The sequence below is a fragment of the Bombyx mandarina genome, chromosome 07 (genome assembly GCF_030267445.1).
Source record: "Bombyx mandarina strain Sakado chromosome 07, ASM3026744v2".
NCBI lineage: Eukaryota > Metazoa > Arthropoda > Insecta > Lepidoptera > Bombycidae > Bombyx > Bombyx mandarina.
The window spans coordinates 6,030,749-6,048,382 of record NC_143214.1 but is presented as its reverse complement, the minus strand read 5'-3'; the positions used below and the strand labels follow the sequence as shown (position 1 = coordinate 6,048,382).

General features: G+C 36.9%; 2 protein-coding genes across 11 annotated transcripts in view; one reads left to right on the top strand and one right to left on the bottom strand.

Moving 5' to 3' along the window:
* The window catches only part of Jupiter (microtubule-associated protein Jupiter), a 145,593-nt gene extending 134,319 nt beyond the window's left edge, over positions 1 to 11,274 (top strand). For 4 of the 7 annotated variants that reach the window (XM_089728543.1, XM_089728545.1, XM_089728547.1 and 1 more), the window contains 4 exons: positions 5,553 to 5,703; positions 7,350 to 7,521; positions 8,153 to 8,245; positions 9,560 to 11,274. In XM_089728543.1, coding sequence (XP_089584669.1) covers positions 5,553 to 5,703; positions 7,350 to 7,521; positions 8,153 to 8,245; positions 9,560 to 9,696 — 553 coding nt within the window. In that variant the 3' untranslated portion in view covers positions 9,697 to 11,274. The remainder of the gene's footprint in view (positions 1 to 5,552; positions 5,704 to 7,349; positions 7,522 to 8,152; positions 8,246 to 9,559) is intronic. The other 3 variants (XM_089728544.1, XM_089728549.1, XM_089728548.1) reach the window with 2 other exon arrangements.
* A 1,345-nt stretch (positions 11,275 to 12,619) lies between these two features.
* On the bottom strand, positions 12,620 to 16,164 carry Dtd (D-aminoacyl-tRNA deacylase). Of its 4 annotated transcripts, XM_028185676.2 has the most exons (5): positions 15,671 to 15,830; positions 15,325 to 15,415; positions 14,102 to 14,228; positions 13,257 to 13,365; positions 12,620 to 12,819 (listed from the first exon to the last, which is right to left on the bottom strand). In XM_028185676.2, exons 1-5 carry the CDS (start codon positions 15,711 to 15,713, stop codon positions 12,677 to 12,679), a joined length of 513 nt encoding a protein of 170 aa, XP_028041477.2. In that variant the 5' UTR covers positions 15,714 to 15,830; the 3' UTR covers positions 12,620 to 12,676. The 4 variants fall into 4 exon arrangements, with proteins under 4 accessions (XP_028041477.2, XP_089584676.1, XP_089584677.1 ...); XM_089728550.1 differs by lacking the exon at positions 13,257 to 13,365 and having other exon boundaries at positions 15,671 to 15,833; XM_089728551.1 differs by lacking the exon at positions 15,325 to 15,415 and having other exon boundaries at positions 15,671 to 15,827.
* Positions 16,165 to 17,634: the final 1,470 nt, after the last annotated feature.

Sequence of the window (17,634 nt, the reverse complement as noted above, 5' to 3'; positions counted from 1 at the left end):
CCATGATAAGAGGACATGTTGCGCCGAGCTCATATAATGTGTAATAAGTATGCGATGAATATTATTTTTTATATTTTATTTATTTTCATTCATGAAAGTTGTTAATTGAATACTTGCCCTACAAAGTTAAAGCGTTATGGTTGTTGTACTACATCTCTTGAGATTACTATTCAAGAGTTATCTTTAAAGTTTAAAATGGAAAAAACAAATTTCTTTACATATGTGAATTTATGTTTCGCTTATGTATTTCCATCAGTTCTTGATTAGGCATTAGGATTAAACGTAGCAAAGTTGCATTTACGTTAATCTCATATGCCAGCTATTGAACTTGATAAGCTTTACTTGCGTAGCTGATTATGTGTAATTTACGCAATTTGCCGTCTACTGGAGGGACGCACATGCTTCGAGCATCAACGTATTTCGTTTTGCAAATTGAATCGTAAATGAATTCGTTTAAGGTGTATTTTTCTAGCTGACGAATAATCTCGGGGAGCGTACGGCGAGGAAACATCATGTCTAACATTGCGCTGACCACCGGTGAGGTTAAAATAATCGCGTCTTAATACAACGTTGCTTTTTGCGATGCATCCGGAGAACATTAACTGTATCCGTTAAACTACGTTTTCCCATTTCAGTTTTAATACCGTTTTAGTGCGGAAATTGGGCCCTCGAGACTGTTGTTATTAAAAAGGTATCTAATAATCATTATCTTAATACTCCTGCTATTTGCAGCGATATGAATGAATAGTGTTTTGTGGTTAGAGTGGCTTAAAGTTTTGTTTAATTTTAAACTTTAATAATAAGAGAGTTAATGGGAAATAGACTTAGTATCCATAAATTTAGAGATAGAGTGCAATTGGTTGTGGAATGACCAGTGTTAGATTACTCATAGAGATTCGAAAGAAGTTAACTACTACGGCAGGACTCCTCGCCTCAAAGTATTTGTTGAGTGGAATAGAATAGGATTATTTAAGAAAATTGAGCCAATGCTGTAACGTAAGAATTGCTAGTACTAAACTTGTTCTGTAATACAATACTTATGATGTGTCACCACACCAATTTTATAAAATCTTGCCTCTTGGAGTAAAGATTCGGGCACAATCTTTGTGGTGATGATTTGCTGTCAGAGGACCTAAGGGTTACAGGGATGCCAATGTTGTTGTCGTTGTCGTCTCCTATAGAAGCATTTGTTAATAATTTGAATATAATCACTAGTTAGTGCAGACAAGCAGTTAGGGATGCCATCGTAACAGTCTAAATGTAATATCGGAGTAATTCACCACCAGTGTGCTTAGTGCGAGTTTTTGAACGTTCTCGATAGAGTAAAAGTTAGCTCATATTTGTATGGAATGGGATCGTTTGACTACGTTTGCCGCTAGGGGCGCTGTTTCAACTGCATTCAAAATTGGGTTAACTTTTACGCTATCGAGAACGTTACAAAACTCGCACTAAGCACACAGGTCTATGTTTACCATTGAATCTTTGTTATTATGACGTTGTACGAGTATCTACATTTTTTTTTTTTTTTTTATTGCCCTTGTAGGCAGACGAGCATACGGCCCACCTGATGGTGAGTGGTTACCGTCGCCCATGGACTTCAGCAATGCCAGGGGCAGAGCCAAGCCGCTGCCTATTTAATAATTTTCGATTAGATTTTTAATGTCATCTGTCGCCTTGCGAGTCCGTACTGATAGGTACAACAACTCTGTCTATTTTTGCCGTGAAGTAATCAGGTTTCGGTTTAAAGGTTGGGACACCCGTAGTACTATGAAACTGAGATTTAGAACTTATGTTTCAAGGTGAGTGGCAGCATTTACGTCGTTAATGTCCGTAGTCTCCGATATACAATTTTTAATACAAGATGAGCCGTGAGCTCGTCCACTCAAGCGATACTGAAAATTCTATCTCGATGTTGTGAGAGTGGTGCATTATAATGATTTTAGTTAGGTATATTAGAGATTTCAAGTTTTTTTTTTATTGCTTGGATGGGTGGACGAGCTCACAGTCCACCTGATGTTAAGTGGTTACTGGAGCCCACAGACATTCACAACGCAAATGCGCGACCCACCTTGAGATATAAGTTCCAAGGTCTCAAGTATAGTTACAACGGCTGCCCTACTCTTTAAACCGAAACGCATTACTGCTTCACGACAGAAATAGGCAGGGTGGTGGTACCTACCCGCGCGGACTCACAAAAGGTCCTATCACCAGTAAAATATGCTATGCTTTCAGAGATAATTAATTTCATAATCGTGAAGATTAGCTGAGTAGGCCTTGATCTTAGGTTCTCACGGAGTGGAATTGTTATCAAATCAGCATTTGCATGTCACGTCCAGTGTCTTCACGACAGTTGACATGTTCGTATTAGCAATTGAAACTCATCGCCCACATCCATTTGTTTGCACCTGGTGGTTCTAGACTATTCTCGGACATACTTGGCTGCCTTGATGGCTTATAACTTATTCCTGTTTGATGTTATCTAGTGATCTTTATTAAAATTAGTGATTTTGTTCTGTCGGTGCTGTAACCGTAACAAGAGTACACGAAATAGCTTTGAATCATTTAAAGTGAGTCTTTTTTGTATTGTTATTTTAACTAGGGAAATTTATTTCTTTTAATAGCGTGTAAAATCATTGTTTCTTTCATTAAATTAAGTAATTAGAGCGCAATCCATCGAACATACAGAGGAACTGAAAGTTTTGTTGGTATTCACAGTTGGTCTGCCTCCCTTTTGTTTCTTCCAGTCCAAAACTACTCTCCTTTCTGTGACTACTCTTTTCCTACTTCTAAGACGCCTTGATGAATACGTTATCAGTGCAAAACTACTAATTAGCTCTCACAGTGATCACTAAAGCTACGATGTCACAATTTATGCGCTCGATTTTAAAGTAAATTATTTTGTAATTTCCTTCTGCATAATCTGAATGCGGGTAAGACAGGTAAAAAAAATCGTAATAGGCATTCATACGGGAGGAATAGGAAAAAGGAATATCATCGATGCGCTCTTAGTTATGTTAACTGCAAACATCCGTTGTAAATAGCGGAAACATTCACATTTTTTATAATTATTTGAAATCATAAGCATTCAATTAGTATTTATTATCAATGATTAGCGTAACGTAAACGATTTAAATGGAGTAAAATTTTTACTAAATTACGACTTTGGCATCGTGTAAGGATAGGCTGAACAGCCTTTGGTAACTTCACTTCAAAGATCGCAGAGCGCGATAAGTCCTACCCACTTATAAAAGCGAGCGTTTGCGCTTCAAAACTCCAACGTTATCTTGATATCTCGATGTAACTGACTAGACTCGTTTGAAAACCGTCTTATTAGAAATAATATTCAGACTTGCATGTTCATCTGTTGATTTGTTTTCATTTTGAAACTTGTGTGTAGGTTTTGTGCTGACTAATTTACATTGAAATGTTGGTAAAGTAACGAACCAGTTAATGTGGATATGTCTATGTTATATTATTTTATGCTATGTTATGGATATGTCTGTTATATTCAGTAAAAAAAATAAGACATTGTTACTATAGGTAAAATTAATTGTCATTAAGTAAATCTAAAATACGACTTGGATATACTTTATGAGTAAGAAAATGGAATCTGGTTTAGACACTAGAATGGTTCATTATCCGTGCACCACAAAAGGTCAACAACCGATGTCATATATTCCTATCGCAACTTATTGAAGTATAAAATAAAGATAGGTGCTTACTGAAGTCGGCTGCCCGATAACCTGAACGTAGGGGTTCTCACTTCCTGTGCACAGGGAAAGGGTCATTAACATGCCGAAACGATTGACCACGAATCAATAGTAGTCTAGCATATCGCGGTAATTAAAATCGTATTTTATGACGTAATCGCAAACGAGAGATCAATACAGTATGTTTTGTTTAACATATTTATTACATGTTTTTTTTTTGTAGATACATTTAAAACTATTTATTGGACACAACGTGTTCTATTTTCATAAATTTCAGATATATTTTATGGGAAAATAATCTGAAAATAATTGTAGTTTCATGAGTGCATAAATTATTCTTGAGTGGCCTTTGATTATTTGGTGTTCTTGTGACGATAAACAAAAAAAGGTCCAAAGTTAAATGAAGAAAGCGTATCCATTTACCAGAAACGTGTTTTAGTGAAGACATCAAAATTTATACAACCCATTAAGTTTCATGTTTCGTTAATCTTCGATAAAGTAAAAACAAGAGAAATTCAACAAAGTATATCGTGTTCTTTAACTTTCGCTAATTTATTTATCCATCGAGGACTGTGAATTTTCTCGGTGTTTTACGATTAAGGCTGGATTCAGTTGGTAATTTTGATGTTCGCTTCCAGTGTTCAGAATTTGAAAGTACCTACCTATCTTCTCGATACTGGATTCTTTACTGTTGTTATTTATTTTCGTCAATCGAATGCTAATTCATGATTTGTAAATACATTGTAACACGTAACACGTACAGTTAGTTTAATGTAGCATAATACCTAATTCGTGTGCATTCAATAATTTAATAAAAATAAATTCCTTGATACATGAGTTGCTAGCAAAGTCGTTATTCATGTTATTATTACCTATTTTTAAGTATTTAAAAAGTTCAAACGTCAAAACTCAACCCGTTTTGTTAACATGTTGGAAATACATATTAAAATATAAATAGATATCGTTTGCTTAGTTTATTACGGACTTGCATTACTAGTAACAGATGTTCAGGTTTATTTTTGCGTTTCCGTTTGAAGACAACATAATCTTGTGTTAAAAAATCAATTATTGTCGATAAAAACGACATTGCTCGATAAATCTAGAGGCATTTTATAGAAAACCAGATTTCTTTAGTCGAATCATTGACTCAACGATTTCCTGTAGTAAAATTATTTGACAGTTTTTATACGGCAGTCAATGACACATGATAATAAAAATGAGCCTATAGACACCTACTATATAGGTCTATGTAGACACCACCGAACACGGGAATCGACTGTCAGCTATTAGCCGTAAACGCATAGGCAGTCTTAGAGATTTGAACCTAATTAATAAAAAATATTTCATGATTCATAATATGTACTTTGTTTTAGATTTTTACAAAATTTAATAGTTGTTTTATTTTAAGACCACAATGGCGGTATTATGTCTCTACGGGTCTACGGGCCGTCTCTGCTATAAATACTTGTCCTGCCATTTCCCTTTCCCCTCAGACGCAGCCCACTGAATTTCTCGCCGAATCTTCTCAGTGGGTCGCGTTTCCGATCCGGTGGTAGATTCTGCGAAGCACGGCTCTTGCTAGAGTTCGTGTTAGCAACGTCGTCAGGTTTGAGCCCCGTGAGCTCACCTACTAGTTAAGGTTACGCTGAAATAGCCTCTCAAGGCTCTCATTTTAGGTAGGAAAAAAAGTCCCTCTTTAACTTTATTGAACGCTTTCTGTTTGGCGGTAATTTTTTAGTGCCTACCCATTTAAGTTTATACAATGTCGGAAGCTACAAACAAAATTTACTGATACGTTTAAACGTGCTAAACCTAAATTGGATTTTTATAAATTATTTCCAGGGTGCCTAACGCGCCTAAGAGCTGCATCGCAGAAATCTTCAATGGCGATATGACGGATGGCAGCCCCAAGAAGAACGGCATGGCGCGCCAACGTGTCGTCCGCGACACACCGACACGTCCGCGCGACACTCACTCGAGACTTTTCGGACAGGTGAGTGGTTACCAAATTTTCACGATTGACTTCCACGGTGAAGGAATAATAACATCGTGTAATAAAAATCAAACCAGCAAAATTATGATTTGCGTAATTACTTGTGGTAGGACCTCTTGTGAGTCCGCGCGGGTAGGTACCACCGCCTTACCTATTTCTGCCGTGAAGCAGTAATGCGTTTTGGTTTGAATGGTGGGGCAGCCGTTGTAACTATACTTGAGACCTAGAACTTATATCTCATATCTCAAGGTGAGTGGCGCATTTACGCATGTCCATGGGCTCCAGTAACCACTTAACACCAGGTGGGCTGTGAGCTCATCCATCTAATCAATATAAAAAAAAACAATCTTTATTTAAATGCCAGTCTGGAAAAATAAAAAATATATTAACACGATATATTATAGTGTTTAGGTAGTTATTTGTATGTACAACTTTTAGGACAGTACACAATTTGTTTAGTTATGAATCCTGTATTTTTTTCCTAGTTTTAACATTGAAGTACGTTTTGTGAACTCAAGTGGAATGTTAACACCTTATTTTTACTGGGAAAAAATTATATTTTATATCAATGCAACTCGTGATTTAAGATGGCCAAGGTTTTTTTTTCTCTTACCTATGCTGATAGCCTTGAGAGGCTATTTCAGCTTCACCGTAACGTGTAGGTGAGTTCACGGGGCTCAAACCAGAAGTGTTGCTAACACTGGCCCTAGCTAGAGCAGTGCTTCGCAGAATCTACCACCGGATCGGAAACACGTCCCACTCAGAAGATCCAGCGAGAAACTCAGTGAGCTGTGTCGGGTTAATTTACTAGTCGAGCCCTTCGTCGCAAGCGACGGGTTCGGCGAGGACGGTGACCGGTGCTTAGGTACCTAAAAGCACCGTTAATGGATCGGGAGGATCCGTAATGACGTGCTTAGGGCAACGTCGACTGCTTACCAGTCGGTCCACAGGATCGGGTGTGTAATTCCCGGCGGCCACGACAAGAGGGTTTTCGTGATGTGCCGCCTTTTCAAAGTGGTGCAATGATGCCGACTGTAGATAGTTACTGACTGAGTCAAGCTCCTGGTCATCATGGAGACTCACATTCCTTAGGAACCATGGTGCTCCGAAGGCTATCCTGCAAAAACGGGATTGAATGACTTGAAGGGGATTCAAGTTAGTGCGGGCCGCGTGAGCGAACTTTGTAGATGTCACCTTATTACGAAGGGTCAATTTACTTACTTCGCTTGCAAATCATGGGATAGAGGCGTCCTAGTATGAAGGCGGCACGGTCGCATACCGTTTTAATGTGGGGTCGGAATGTTATCGCTCTGTCGAGGGTTACGCCTAGATATTTGATCTTCGAGACCCACGGTATGGCCAAAGAAAGTGATGGGGCGAATGGCGGAGGTGTTAACGCGACTATTAGAGAGTGGGCTGCTCGAAATGGTATTCGGAGAAGCACCGCTGTGCTTTTCGTAGCTGGGCCAATGATGTACCTATAATTGTTTAGCCGTTTTAATACCAGGTGGACGTTGAGTAAAGATGTCTGTGTATTGATGTTTTAAATCGTTAAATTTAATCATTGATTATTATTGGGCAATATTATTGGCATTAATTTGAAACAAGACAGCACGCAAATTTGTTTAAAACTAATTTAATTTCAGGCAGCGAGCAATGGACCCGTTTCTCCATTGATCACTGACACCATCCGCAGTAACATCCAGTTCGGTGATTCTGAAATGAACGGCGGCAGTCCTACGCACTCTCCCGCCAAGATGATGAACGGAAGCGCTTATTCGACACCCAGCCGAGGTGAGAGGGAGCCAGCCGAACACTGTGAGTCGAATTTGATGTAGGCACGAACAAGCACGGCTATGGACACAGGTTGTGGTGATAATAAAAAATAAAACATCACGAATGTAGAACTTATCTAATTTTTGTTATTACAACTTCTTATGGACGTAAGATTTTTTTGGAAATATATCTCGTTTTCTAAAACTTCTGTAATTGAAATTCACTGTTGATTCTACGTTCTGGATGTTGTTCTTTAGCAGGGTCAGAAATATATGGTTTTGTGCCTGGAAATAATTCACTTATTCGTCGTAAATTTACTATATATGTGTACACTCATGCACGCTAGGATAATATGCTTCATTATATCATACATAAAAGCATTTATTTACTAACAAACAATCTTTTTTATTGTAAAATATTTAACCGCTGTAACAACACATTGGTAAATCGTCTTTTTAAAGTAGGTACATATTATATATTTAACTGGGCTTTAAGATTAAGGGTATAATGGTAAAGCTAACATAATAATTGCAGGAACATTAAAATTTACTATCTACAAATCAAAATTCCGAATAAAAAGAGACAGTGAAATGCAATACGCAACAAATAGATTATGGTCTGTTAGGTTATTATGTAAGTTCGAATGAAAACCGATTGTTCTCTGAATGATCAGCGTCATACACGCCACCGAAGAGGAATCCAGTGACAGGCGATGGAGTGCCTCTGACGCCGCTGCGTCGCCGTCATCCGGCTGCGAGCCTGCGAGGTGCCGAACCAGACTTTGCTGATCCGTACCTATCTTACCTGTTAAATCCCAAACCGACCCATCGATATTTTACTCGTGAATGGCCACCGCGTCCTGCCAATTACTATGTTGAATCCACTACAAAACCTGCTTTAAATATTCAACACACGCCTTACGCTCTTCTTGGTTTAAAAACTGATGACCCCGAAAAAGATCATCCAGTTATCGATTCCGATTCATTATCACCTCAACCAATTTTAGACAGACATTGGCCTCCGTTTCCGGCACAACATTATCTTGAACCTTCTGAATATAAAGTTCCGTACCATCCCTTGCCGCCATATGCTTTTGTCGGTATGACGTCAGTCTTGGGCGAGAGGCCACAGCCTGATTATAAATATAACCCGATCCCGACATTAGATGGACGAATCGATCCATTTTTAGTTGCGAATTGTGATCCACCTCCCACACTTTTCAAATATGATCGCGATGCCATGATTCCAGATATGACCCTCTTACAAACTCCATTGATTCCGGGTCCCCACACTTTGACAGGTTTCCCCCCAATATTCCATAAGTACGTCCCTGGGTACCTATTTAAAAAGAATCGGCACGGAGAAGACTTCAATCCTAAGACGTACTTTGTAGATTATGTTCGCCGAAGGGAGATGGGTGGGTGTTTAATTTCGACAGAAGGAATGGCTTTTGCACATCTGATGAAATGAATTATTTTCATTTTGAACTGTCGTAGCTTTTGCATTTATTTTATTTTGCTGTCTGTGAAAGAAAGAAACTGTGGAACAATTCCTTCAAGTCATCAAATTAAGCACTCACCGTCTATTATTATTTGCTGTTTAGTATCGGTATTCAATACAACGAATACAATGCTTTAGGGCCTGTTATATCAACTTAGACTAATAGTTTGTTCACTTAACTGCTTGGTTGTTGTCGTTGTGTATTGTATTTTGAATACTACCTATTAAGATATATTGAACATTTTAAGAATAAATTGTTGGGTTATTTTGCCTGCTATAATAATAATATGTTTCTTCCTATTCAAAATTAGATATTGTGAACTATGTTTTAGAATAATATCGTAGTCGAGTAACAATCTAGACTATTTATTAGAATCTTTTTGTCGGAATTCTTTGCATGGTAAAATTCTTCGTATTAAAATAATTATCGTAACTTTGCATTTTTCTTCGAGACACTTCATTTTTACTTCACTAATAGTTGGAATAATAAAATTAGACTACAAGAGTAATTTGAAATAGAAATGTAAACACATTTATAAAAAGGAGATTCGAACTCATATTTTTTAATTAACTTTTTCAGAAGGCAACCCAATCACCGGTGACGGATACAAGTCGATGAACGGGCAAATGAACACAATGACGTCAATTAATGGCACCAGCAATATTATCTACTACAACCGCGTGCCGCCCGGCGGTTATTCATCTGGACTTTGGTAGACTACTCACTAACTACTACTCTATCTATACCCACCATGACGTCTTAAAAGCGAACCGTTATGAACCTTTACATAAATAAAAAACCTGTCATCTAATTTATTTGTACGTAAAAGTCGCAAGGTTTTTTTAATCGATTCTAAATGGCGATTCTGAATGGTTTGCACATGAATCAAACATTCATTTTGCAGTATTATCGTCTAACTTGGCATATGTTGCATTGTGAATGTATGGTTTAGAAAAATAAAATTTCGCGACTTATTATTATAACTCTGTCGTCGATAAACTATCTTGACATCTATAGTAACGTAATAATACTTCTTGGTTCCTCATTCTTGCTTAAATTATGATAACACTTCTCAGTTAAAGCAAAATTTTAGCATTTCTAAAATGCACGCATGTAGATTGGTTTCAGATTAAATAAAATGTGAGAGTGAGGTACCTATTTTTTTGTTTTATAAGATTATTAGTAAAAGTATTTAAAATGCATTTATTTCATTATTTCTCATAGTTTGTCGATTCAATACGAGTAGTGTTGGCAAAATTAGTAACGCATTAATGCACGTCGCGTCCGTAAAATACCAATGGGTATATGTTGTTAATCAAATCCTTAGCCTGACCCAGTAACGATTTCATTCGAATAATTTAGAATAGAATTATAGATATTTTTGTAATAATAATTATTCGATAGTGTAAAGACATTAGTGTCGTCGTTCCATTTTCAAAACAAATCGTCTCCGTGACCAGTGACATAGTGAAATGTCATTGGTTAAATATTAATTGAAAATATACGCTAAGCAGTTAAAAGGTTTAAACAAAAAAGTACTCTTGGCACTTTTACGATTATGTTATCCCAATGATATTGTGAATTAGGAGTGAGGAAACGTATCAGCAATATACCAAAACAAATAGTGCCTTGAACGGTGTTGCAATAAAATTCTTCAAGAATTGTAGGTTTGCGTTGGTAACATTCAGCGTATACATGAGAAATGATTATATTATCTATATTTGACAGTATAGAAATAGTAATCATACGGCACTCGGACTAAAATGGTGAATCTGGCAAATGAATTAAAACATATTATAATTTTTGCGAAACTATTTTAATTTTAAGACTCTAATATGACTTGTTAAATTCATTTTATAGTAATATTATAAAGATTTTTTTAAATGCATTTATTTTCTCTTTTTAAAAGTTTATTTTATTTTCTACTCGTTTAGTTTTGTCTATAGAAGGAATTGATGGTAGATTATCTGTTAACAAAGTATGAATGAGAATTGAATAGATTGGTATGTACCTACCTAAATAATTTATAATTTTGTGTACCTAATCTGTAACGTATATTTGCCGAAAAATAAGAAATATAAATTTTCAATAAACTATTAGAAATATCTTGTATGTTGGGAGTCGTTGAGTAGGTCGAGTAGTAAAGATATGTAATTGTAGAATTAGTGTAATAAGCATATCAACTTTCATAAAAATCTCTTAATGTTTCTAACGTACCTTATCACTGGCCTAAATGTAACAATGTTAATAGATAATAACCATTATTTCATAATAAAGTTTTTTTATTAATTCAACGAGTATTTTATTGTTTTATCCTTGTATAAAACAAAGTTCAATCGCTACCTACTTTTTATTAAAGTAGTCGAGTAATATGATTTGGTGGTAGTTCAAACGATGCTGAATACAACGGTAGGCGGCGGCTTGGCTCTGCTCCTGGTATTGCTGAGGTCCATGGGCGACGGTAACCACTTACCATCAGGTGGGCCGTATGCTCGTCGGCCTACAAAGGAAAAAAATACAGTTGTAAATTTTACTAAGGAAATACGTCCCTCCATAGGTGTTTACAAAATACTTCCATAATGAAGGAATAGTATAGTATAATAAAAATCATACTCTAAATATATATATATAAAAAAATGTAGTTTCTACTATACTTAATCTACCATACATCACCTTAAGTAGTATTGTTATCCTTAGTATTTTTTTGACTCTTCACTCATCCCTACTTGTGTACTTAGGCACCTTGGATTCCGAACCCTCACCGACCAGTCTGTTTCTACCCTTTATGGATGACATTTGTACACGTCGGAGCATACGCTCGCCATATGCGGGGCTGGGAAGGGGCGGCGTTGTCTTTTCGTCCTAAATAAGTAGGTACCGATTTGCCGCTGCCGACTCATCGGCTGTGATGCACGTCAGCGACGCGTGTCCTGATGGGCATAATTGACTTCTGCGAACGCACTAGCTTGCAGAAGCATGGCGGGGGGAGCATAGTCTCGTTGAAACTATTGTCGGTACATTAGGCTAATACTTATCCGTATGCTTAGTGCGAGTTTTTTAACGTTCTCGATAGCGTAAAAGTTAGCTCTAATTTGTATGCAGTTGGAACGTTTGCCTACGTTTGCCGCTAGGGGCACTGTCCTAACTGCATACAAATGTGAGTTGACTTTTACGCTGTCGAGAGCGTAAAAGAACTCGCACTAAGCACACCGACCGTGACTGGGCAAAGCAAAGCCGCCGTCGTTCGAAGCATGTCTTGTCAGATCTCCCGGATTCACTCTCGGTGATTTTAGGCCGGTTCAAGCACCGGTCACCGACCTAGTCGCACTCGTAGATTACGACTAAGAGTTCAACGAGCGAACTAACCCATAGAGACAGCCCACTGAGTTTCTCGCCGGATCTTCTCAGTGGGTCGTGATTCCGATCCGGTGATAGAAACAGCGAAGCACTGCTCTCACTAGGGCTAGTGTTAGCAAATTCTTTCAGGTTGAGCCCGTGAGGTCACATACCCGCCGGACGTAGCTAAAATAGCCCCCTGGTGTACCAGCGAATAGGTAGGGAGAAAAAAATAGATTATTTTGCCTACTTAATCTTCAAATTTGAAGTCCAAAAAAATTTTTAGAATTAAAAACTAACAAATATTAATGATTCGTTATTATATTAACATTCATATAGAATAAAATTTGGGTCAAAGATTTAAGGGTCTATACTTTCTCCTGCTTCTAAGCTTGTTGATTTTTTATTACTCTTGCTTGGGTCCTTGTCAAGGGATTCAATTTCAAAAGTCACAGGTCCATCGTTCTGTATGCAAACTTGCATGTAGGCTCCAAATAAACCATCTAAAAGTTAAAAAAATATCAGTTAGATGGGCAAAATAATTCACAACACTTACCCAGTTTTCCCAGAGCCCATCACAACGTGCATGCCAATATTCACCCTGAGACATGAAGTTTTAGTTACATTGGACACTGACAGACCCCCCTGACTATGCACTTTGCTAGTGTAATAATCAGATAACTGCCTGTTCTTCTTTTAGTCTCTTTTAAAACACCCTTCGAAACAGCTGGGGTAGTGCTATAAATAGTAGATAATCAACTAATTGTCCGACATGTCTTTTTTTGGATTTAGTTTTTGTAGCCTAGATGGAAAGGCTCATCATGGCTGCCTACTGGTAGGTACATCAGGCCCATAGACATCAGTGCCATTTGTGCATGGGTGAAAAAAAATTGGATTGAGACCAAAGCTGACATGAGATATAGATAATATTGGTAGTAACCTTTTATTTTATCAGACACATATGCGTCTTTTAACATCTGCAGAAATTTTTCGTAAAATTCTTTAGATTGGTCACCAGGCATTGCATTGTGGAAGTCTGGTTTGTTACCCTGAAATTATATAAAAAAAATAACATAATTTAAAAAAAAAACACTTGGATAAAAAAATTTAATGCTTAAAATAATATTACTATCATTCTTTAATAAATAACACTAGCAGCTTTGCTGATGCAGTTGAACGTGCTTGCAGTGTTTTTGATTTATTCCATTCAAGCACAGTAAGCAGATTTTACTGGTAGTAGGACCTCTTGTGAGTCCGCTCGGGTAGGTACCACCACCCTGCCTATTTTTGCCGTGAAGCAGTAATGTGTTTCGTTCTGAAGGGTAAGGCAGCCGTTGTAACTATACTGAGATCTTAGAACTTATATCTCAAGGTGGGTGGAGCATTTACATTGTAGATGTCTATGGGCTCCAGTAACCACTTAACACCGGGTGGGCTGTGAGCTCGTCCACCCATCTAAGTAATAAATAAATAAAAACATAACATTTTTTCTTTGATTTAGTAACAAAGCGGTATAAAAGATGATCTAAATAATGTGTAAAATTTATACAGGGTACAATATCATTTTTGGTATTATTAGCAGTGGTATTATTATTATTATTGTTGTTCTTATTTTGTACACACTTATAAAAATTGATTATTGTCAGAGAGAAGATGTTTGAGGTTAAAATAATCCAAAATTGTTTAAAAAAGAAAACTTTGATATTTGGATATCATCAAACTTTAAAATTGTCTTGGATTTCATTTTTATTGGTTTATTTATGATTTAAATAATGTCTTACTTACTTTCCAAGTATTATATAATGTGAATTGACTGACACATAATATTTCAAATTGTTTATCAACTACTGTTTTCTTCCATCTCTTAGAGGACTCGTCATTAAATAACTTGATACTTAGAATCTTCCTCACTCTGAAATCATAAAATTAAAATTTAGAAATTGAGTAGATCTTGATGACAATACTGTTATTGAATTAAAAACAGGTTGTTTTCAAGCCTAATTTTTCTGAAGTTACTTCATCATCTAAAGCCTTCGTCAAACAGAACGCGTACTTAGCGCGCGTCAGAGCGCTAAACTATCGCCGCGCTATGACTATAGCGCTATAGCGATGGCGCTCTGTTTGACGGTATGTTACCATAGTAGTACAACACATCTCGGCGTCATAGCGTAGCGCTCTGACGCGCGCTAATTACGCGTTCTGTTTGACGAAGCCTTTAATATATAAAAAAAAATCCTCACTGTAACTAGCCTGTAGCAGCCATGTTGTTGTATGAGCCATGCTCTTTTTACAGCTTAACACAGTGTGATATGGGCCAATTATAAATACATTGAATAATTTGGTTCATATAATTGAATAGGATACAAAGTTTATTATTATTAATTTTTTATTTTCTAATTGCTCTTGTAAGAAGACAAGCATACTGCCGATGTGATAGTAAGTGGTTACTATCGCTCATGGAAGTCAGCAATGCCAGGGGCATAGCCAAGCTGCTGCCTACCATTAAGTACTCTCCACAAGTCTCATTTGAAGGAAACGTCATAGGGCTTGGGATATACTGTGGAGGGGAGCTTATTCCAAAGCATTAGTTTTCACTATTCTAACCTTAAAGGCGAAATTTACATAAATACATTTTACAGTTTAATTTCATGTTTTATGTGTCTTTATATTGTTTTTTACAATTTGAATATTTTAGTTGATGGTCACAGACAAAATATACACACTTCAATGTCTATAAGCTTCACTTCATATTTAACACCTAGCGGACCAACAAAACCCAATAAAATAAAAAAGGAATCTTCCAATACATACTTATATTTCTTTATAAATATAAAAGTTAGATTGTTTGTAACACATTCACATCTTAAGAACTCAATGAATCATTGTGAAATTTTGCCTACACGTTCTCAGAAAAAGAGAGTTTCTTTCATCCAGAATTTTTATTTATTCCAGAGGCATATTTTTCTACAATAAAGCGAAGGAAGCCGAAACTAAAGGCTAGTACTTACATATATTCCATATCTTTGACAGTATCATATTTGGATATGCCGATAAGTATGCACAGACCTTGTTCTATGTTACTAATGACTTCACCATTTACTAGGAACAAAACAAATACTGAATAGGTAGGTACTGCTTTCAAAAATCAAATTCATGGTAAAATACATTACGACTTGGGATGATATGATTATTAGACGATTTTTGAGGAACCCATCCTTAATTGAGTAATGCTGGTGGTCCAGAGGACTATCAACTTTACCATGATGGATGTGTGAAGTCGAGGACTAAGCCAGTAGGGAGTATGCTGAAGAGAAATAACCTCAAAATATTAATATTCAGAATTCAGAAATATACCTATAACTTTGGCATTCATTACTCGTTGTATTAGTGCTTTCATTTTTCTATGGTTCCTGCTTACTAAATTTGCAAATTTCTCATTTCAAAACAAATGCTCTCAATTGTGTGAAACTTGAATTGTTTTGATTGTTGTTTTTTTTTCCAAGGGATTTTATGACCTGGTAACTGAGACCTTTAAGTCATGTCTTATTTTAATTTATATTCATATTTTTATGAAAAATGACACTAAGGAGTGAAATGAAATGAGATGATATGGGATGAAATATAATCGCAGTAAAATGGTGGTCATTTACTGAGATTTTTTCGGTGGACTTTTTGGAGGAACCCGAGAAGTTACGTCCAGCAGCTTTGTTTCATTTTCCCAATTTGTGCACTTTCACAGATATTAAACAGTTAATAAACCACCGTTATTACACATTTAAACCTGAAGAAACACTAAATAGACAAAATAAAACAAATCACACAACTTCACTCCTCGCGTTCCCGCCAAAAAGTCTTTGATTGTTGTTGTTGTTGATTCGTATTTTGGACAGATATTGGACAGATAAAGGGATCAGTGCCCATACAGAAAAATCCTTTGGAACAGATGTCTGAAATAAGAACGTGTGCCAGTTATAATCGTCAGTTTAAAAAGATTATAGCATTTATAGCACTGTTTTACTTAGTGTTTAATGCTTAAAATTTGAAATTCAGTAAGTTTAAATTACGCAGAGTTCATTATTATAATACACTTAATATTTTTAATTGGCTGAGTTTGTTTTATCGGTTTCTTCAAACTGCGCCTCTTTGAGAAAGTGATGGTAAAGTTTACTTTGACTTTTAAAAATGACATAGAACTTTAATTTGAAAAGATCCTAAGGGTTGAAAGGTCGTGAAACTTTATGCCCTTCTCTTCATGAGAAAATATAATGACAGATAAGAATAAAAGCACCTGCTGCTCAATAATATTTTAAACTAATATTTTGTGCGCCTCTATATACCTTTTTCTTTTTTTTTCGGGTAGAGGGCCTATATATACCTAGTAGTAGTAGTATATTATTAATAACAAAATAATATGTAACATGTTAAAATCAAAATAAATATTTGAAAATTTAGTTCTGCCACTTCACGAAAGATGGCGCTAAACGCAGTATTTAATTATTTTTTTTAATGTGGCATTTTTTTTCCTATCTGAATAGTCTTGGAGGCTATTCAGCTTTTTTTTGACGTCGTCGTGGCCTAAAGGATAAGACGTCCGGTGCATTCGTATCGAGCGATGCACTGGTGTTCGAATCTCGCTGGCGGGTACCAATTTTTCTAATGAAATACGTACTCAACAAATGTTCACGATTGACTTCCACGGTGAAGGAATAACATCGTGCAATAAAAATCAAACCCGCAAAATTATAATTTGCGTAATTACTGGTGGTAGGACCTCTTGTGAGTCCGCACGGGTAGGTACCACCGCCCCGCCTATTTCTGCCGTGAAGCAGTAATGCGTTTCGGTTTGAAGGGTGGGGCAGCCGTTGTGACTGTACTGAGACCTTAGAACTATATCTCAAGGTGTGTGGCGCATTTACGTTGTAGATGTCTATGGGCTCCAGTAACCACTTAACACCAGGTGGGCTGTGAGCTCGTCCACCCTATCCCCACGCCCACATCTAAGCAATAAAAAAAAAAAAAAACGTGTAGGTGAGCTCTCTGGGCTCAAGCCGGAGGTGTTACTAGCACTAGCCCTAGCAAGAGCATTGCTTCGCAGAATCTACCACCGGATCGAAAACGCGACCCACTGAGAAGATCCGGCGAGAAACTCAGTGGGCTGTGTCTGTGGGTTAATTTACTCGCCGAGCCCTTCGTCGCAAGCGACGGGTTCGGCAAGGGCGGTGATCAGTGCTTGAGATACCCAAAAGCACAGTTAATGGATCTGGACTTTGGAGTAGAACACAGGTGATATTTGAAGAAAATGAGCAGTGAAACCATAG

What these genes read in the sequence shown, in the direction of transcription:
- Dtd (XM_028185676.2), bottom strand. Translation starts at nt 15,713, where the DNA reads ATGAAAGCACTAATACAACGAGTAATGAATGCCAAAGTTATAG. An exon ending in CATTATATAATACTTGGAAA is followed by an intron (nt 13,366 to 14,101) that starts GTAAGTAAGACA and finishes ATATAATTTCAG; the next exon opens with GGTAACAAACCAGACTTCCA. An exon ending in TGTGTCTGATAAAATAAAAG is followed by an intron (nt 12,820 to 13,256) that starts GTTACTACCAAT and finishes TTTAACTTTTAG; the next exon opens with ATGGTTTATTTGGAGCCTAC.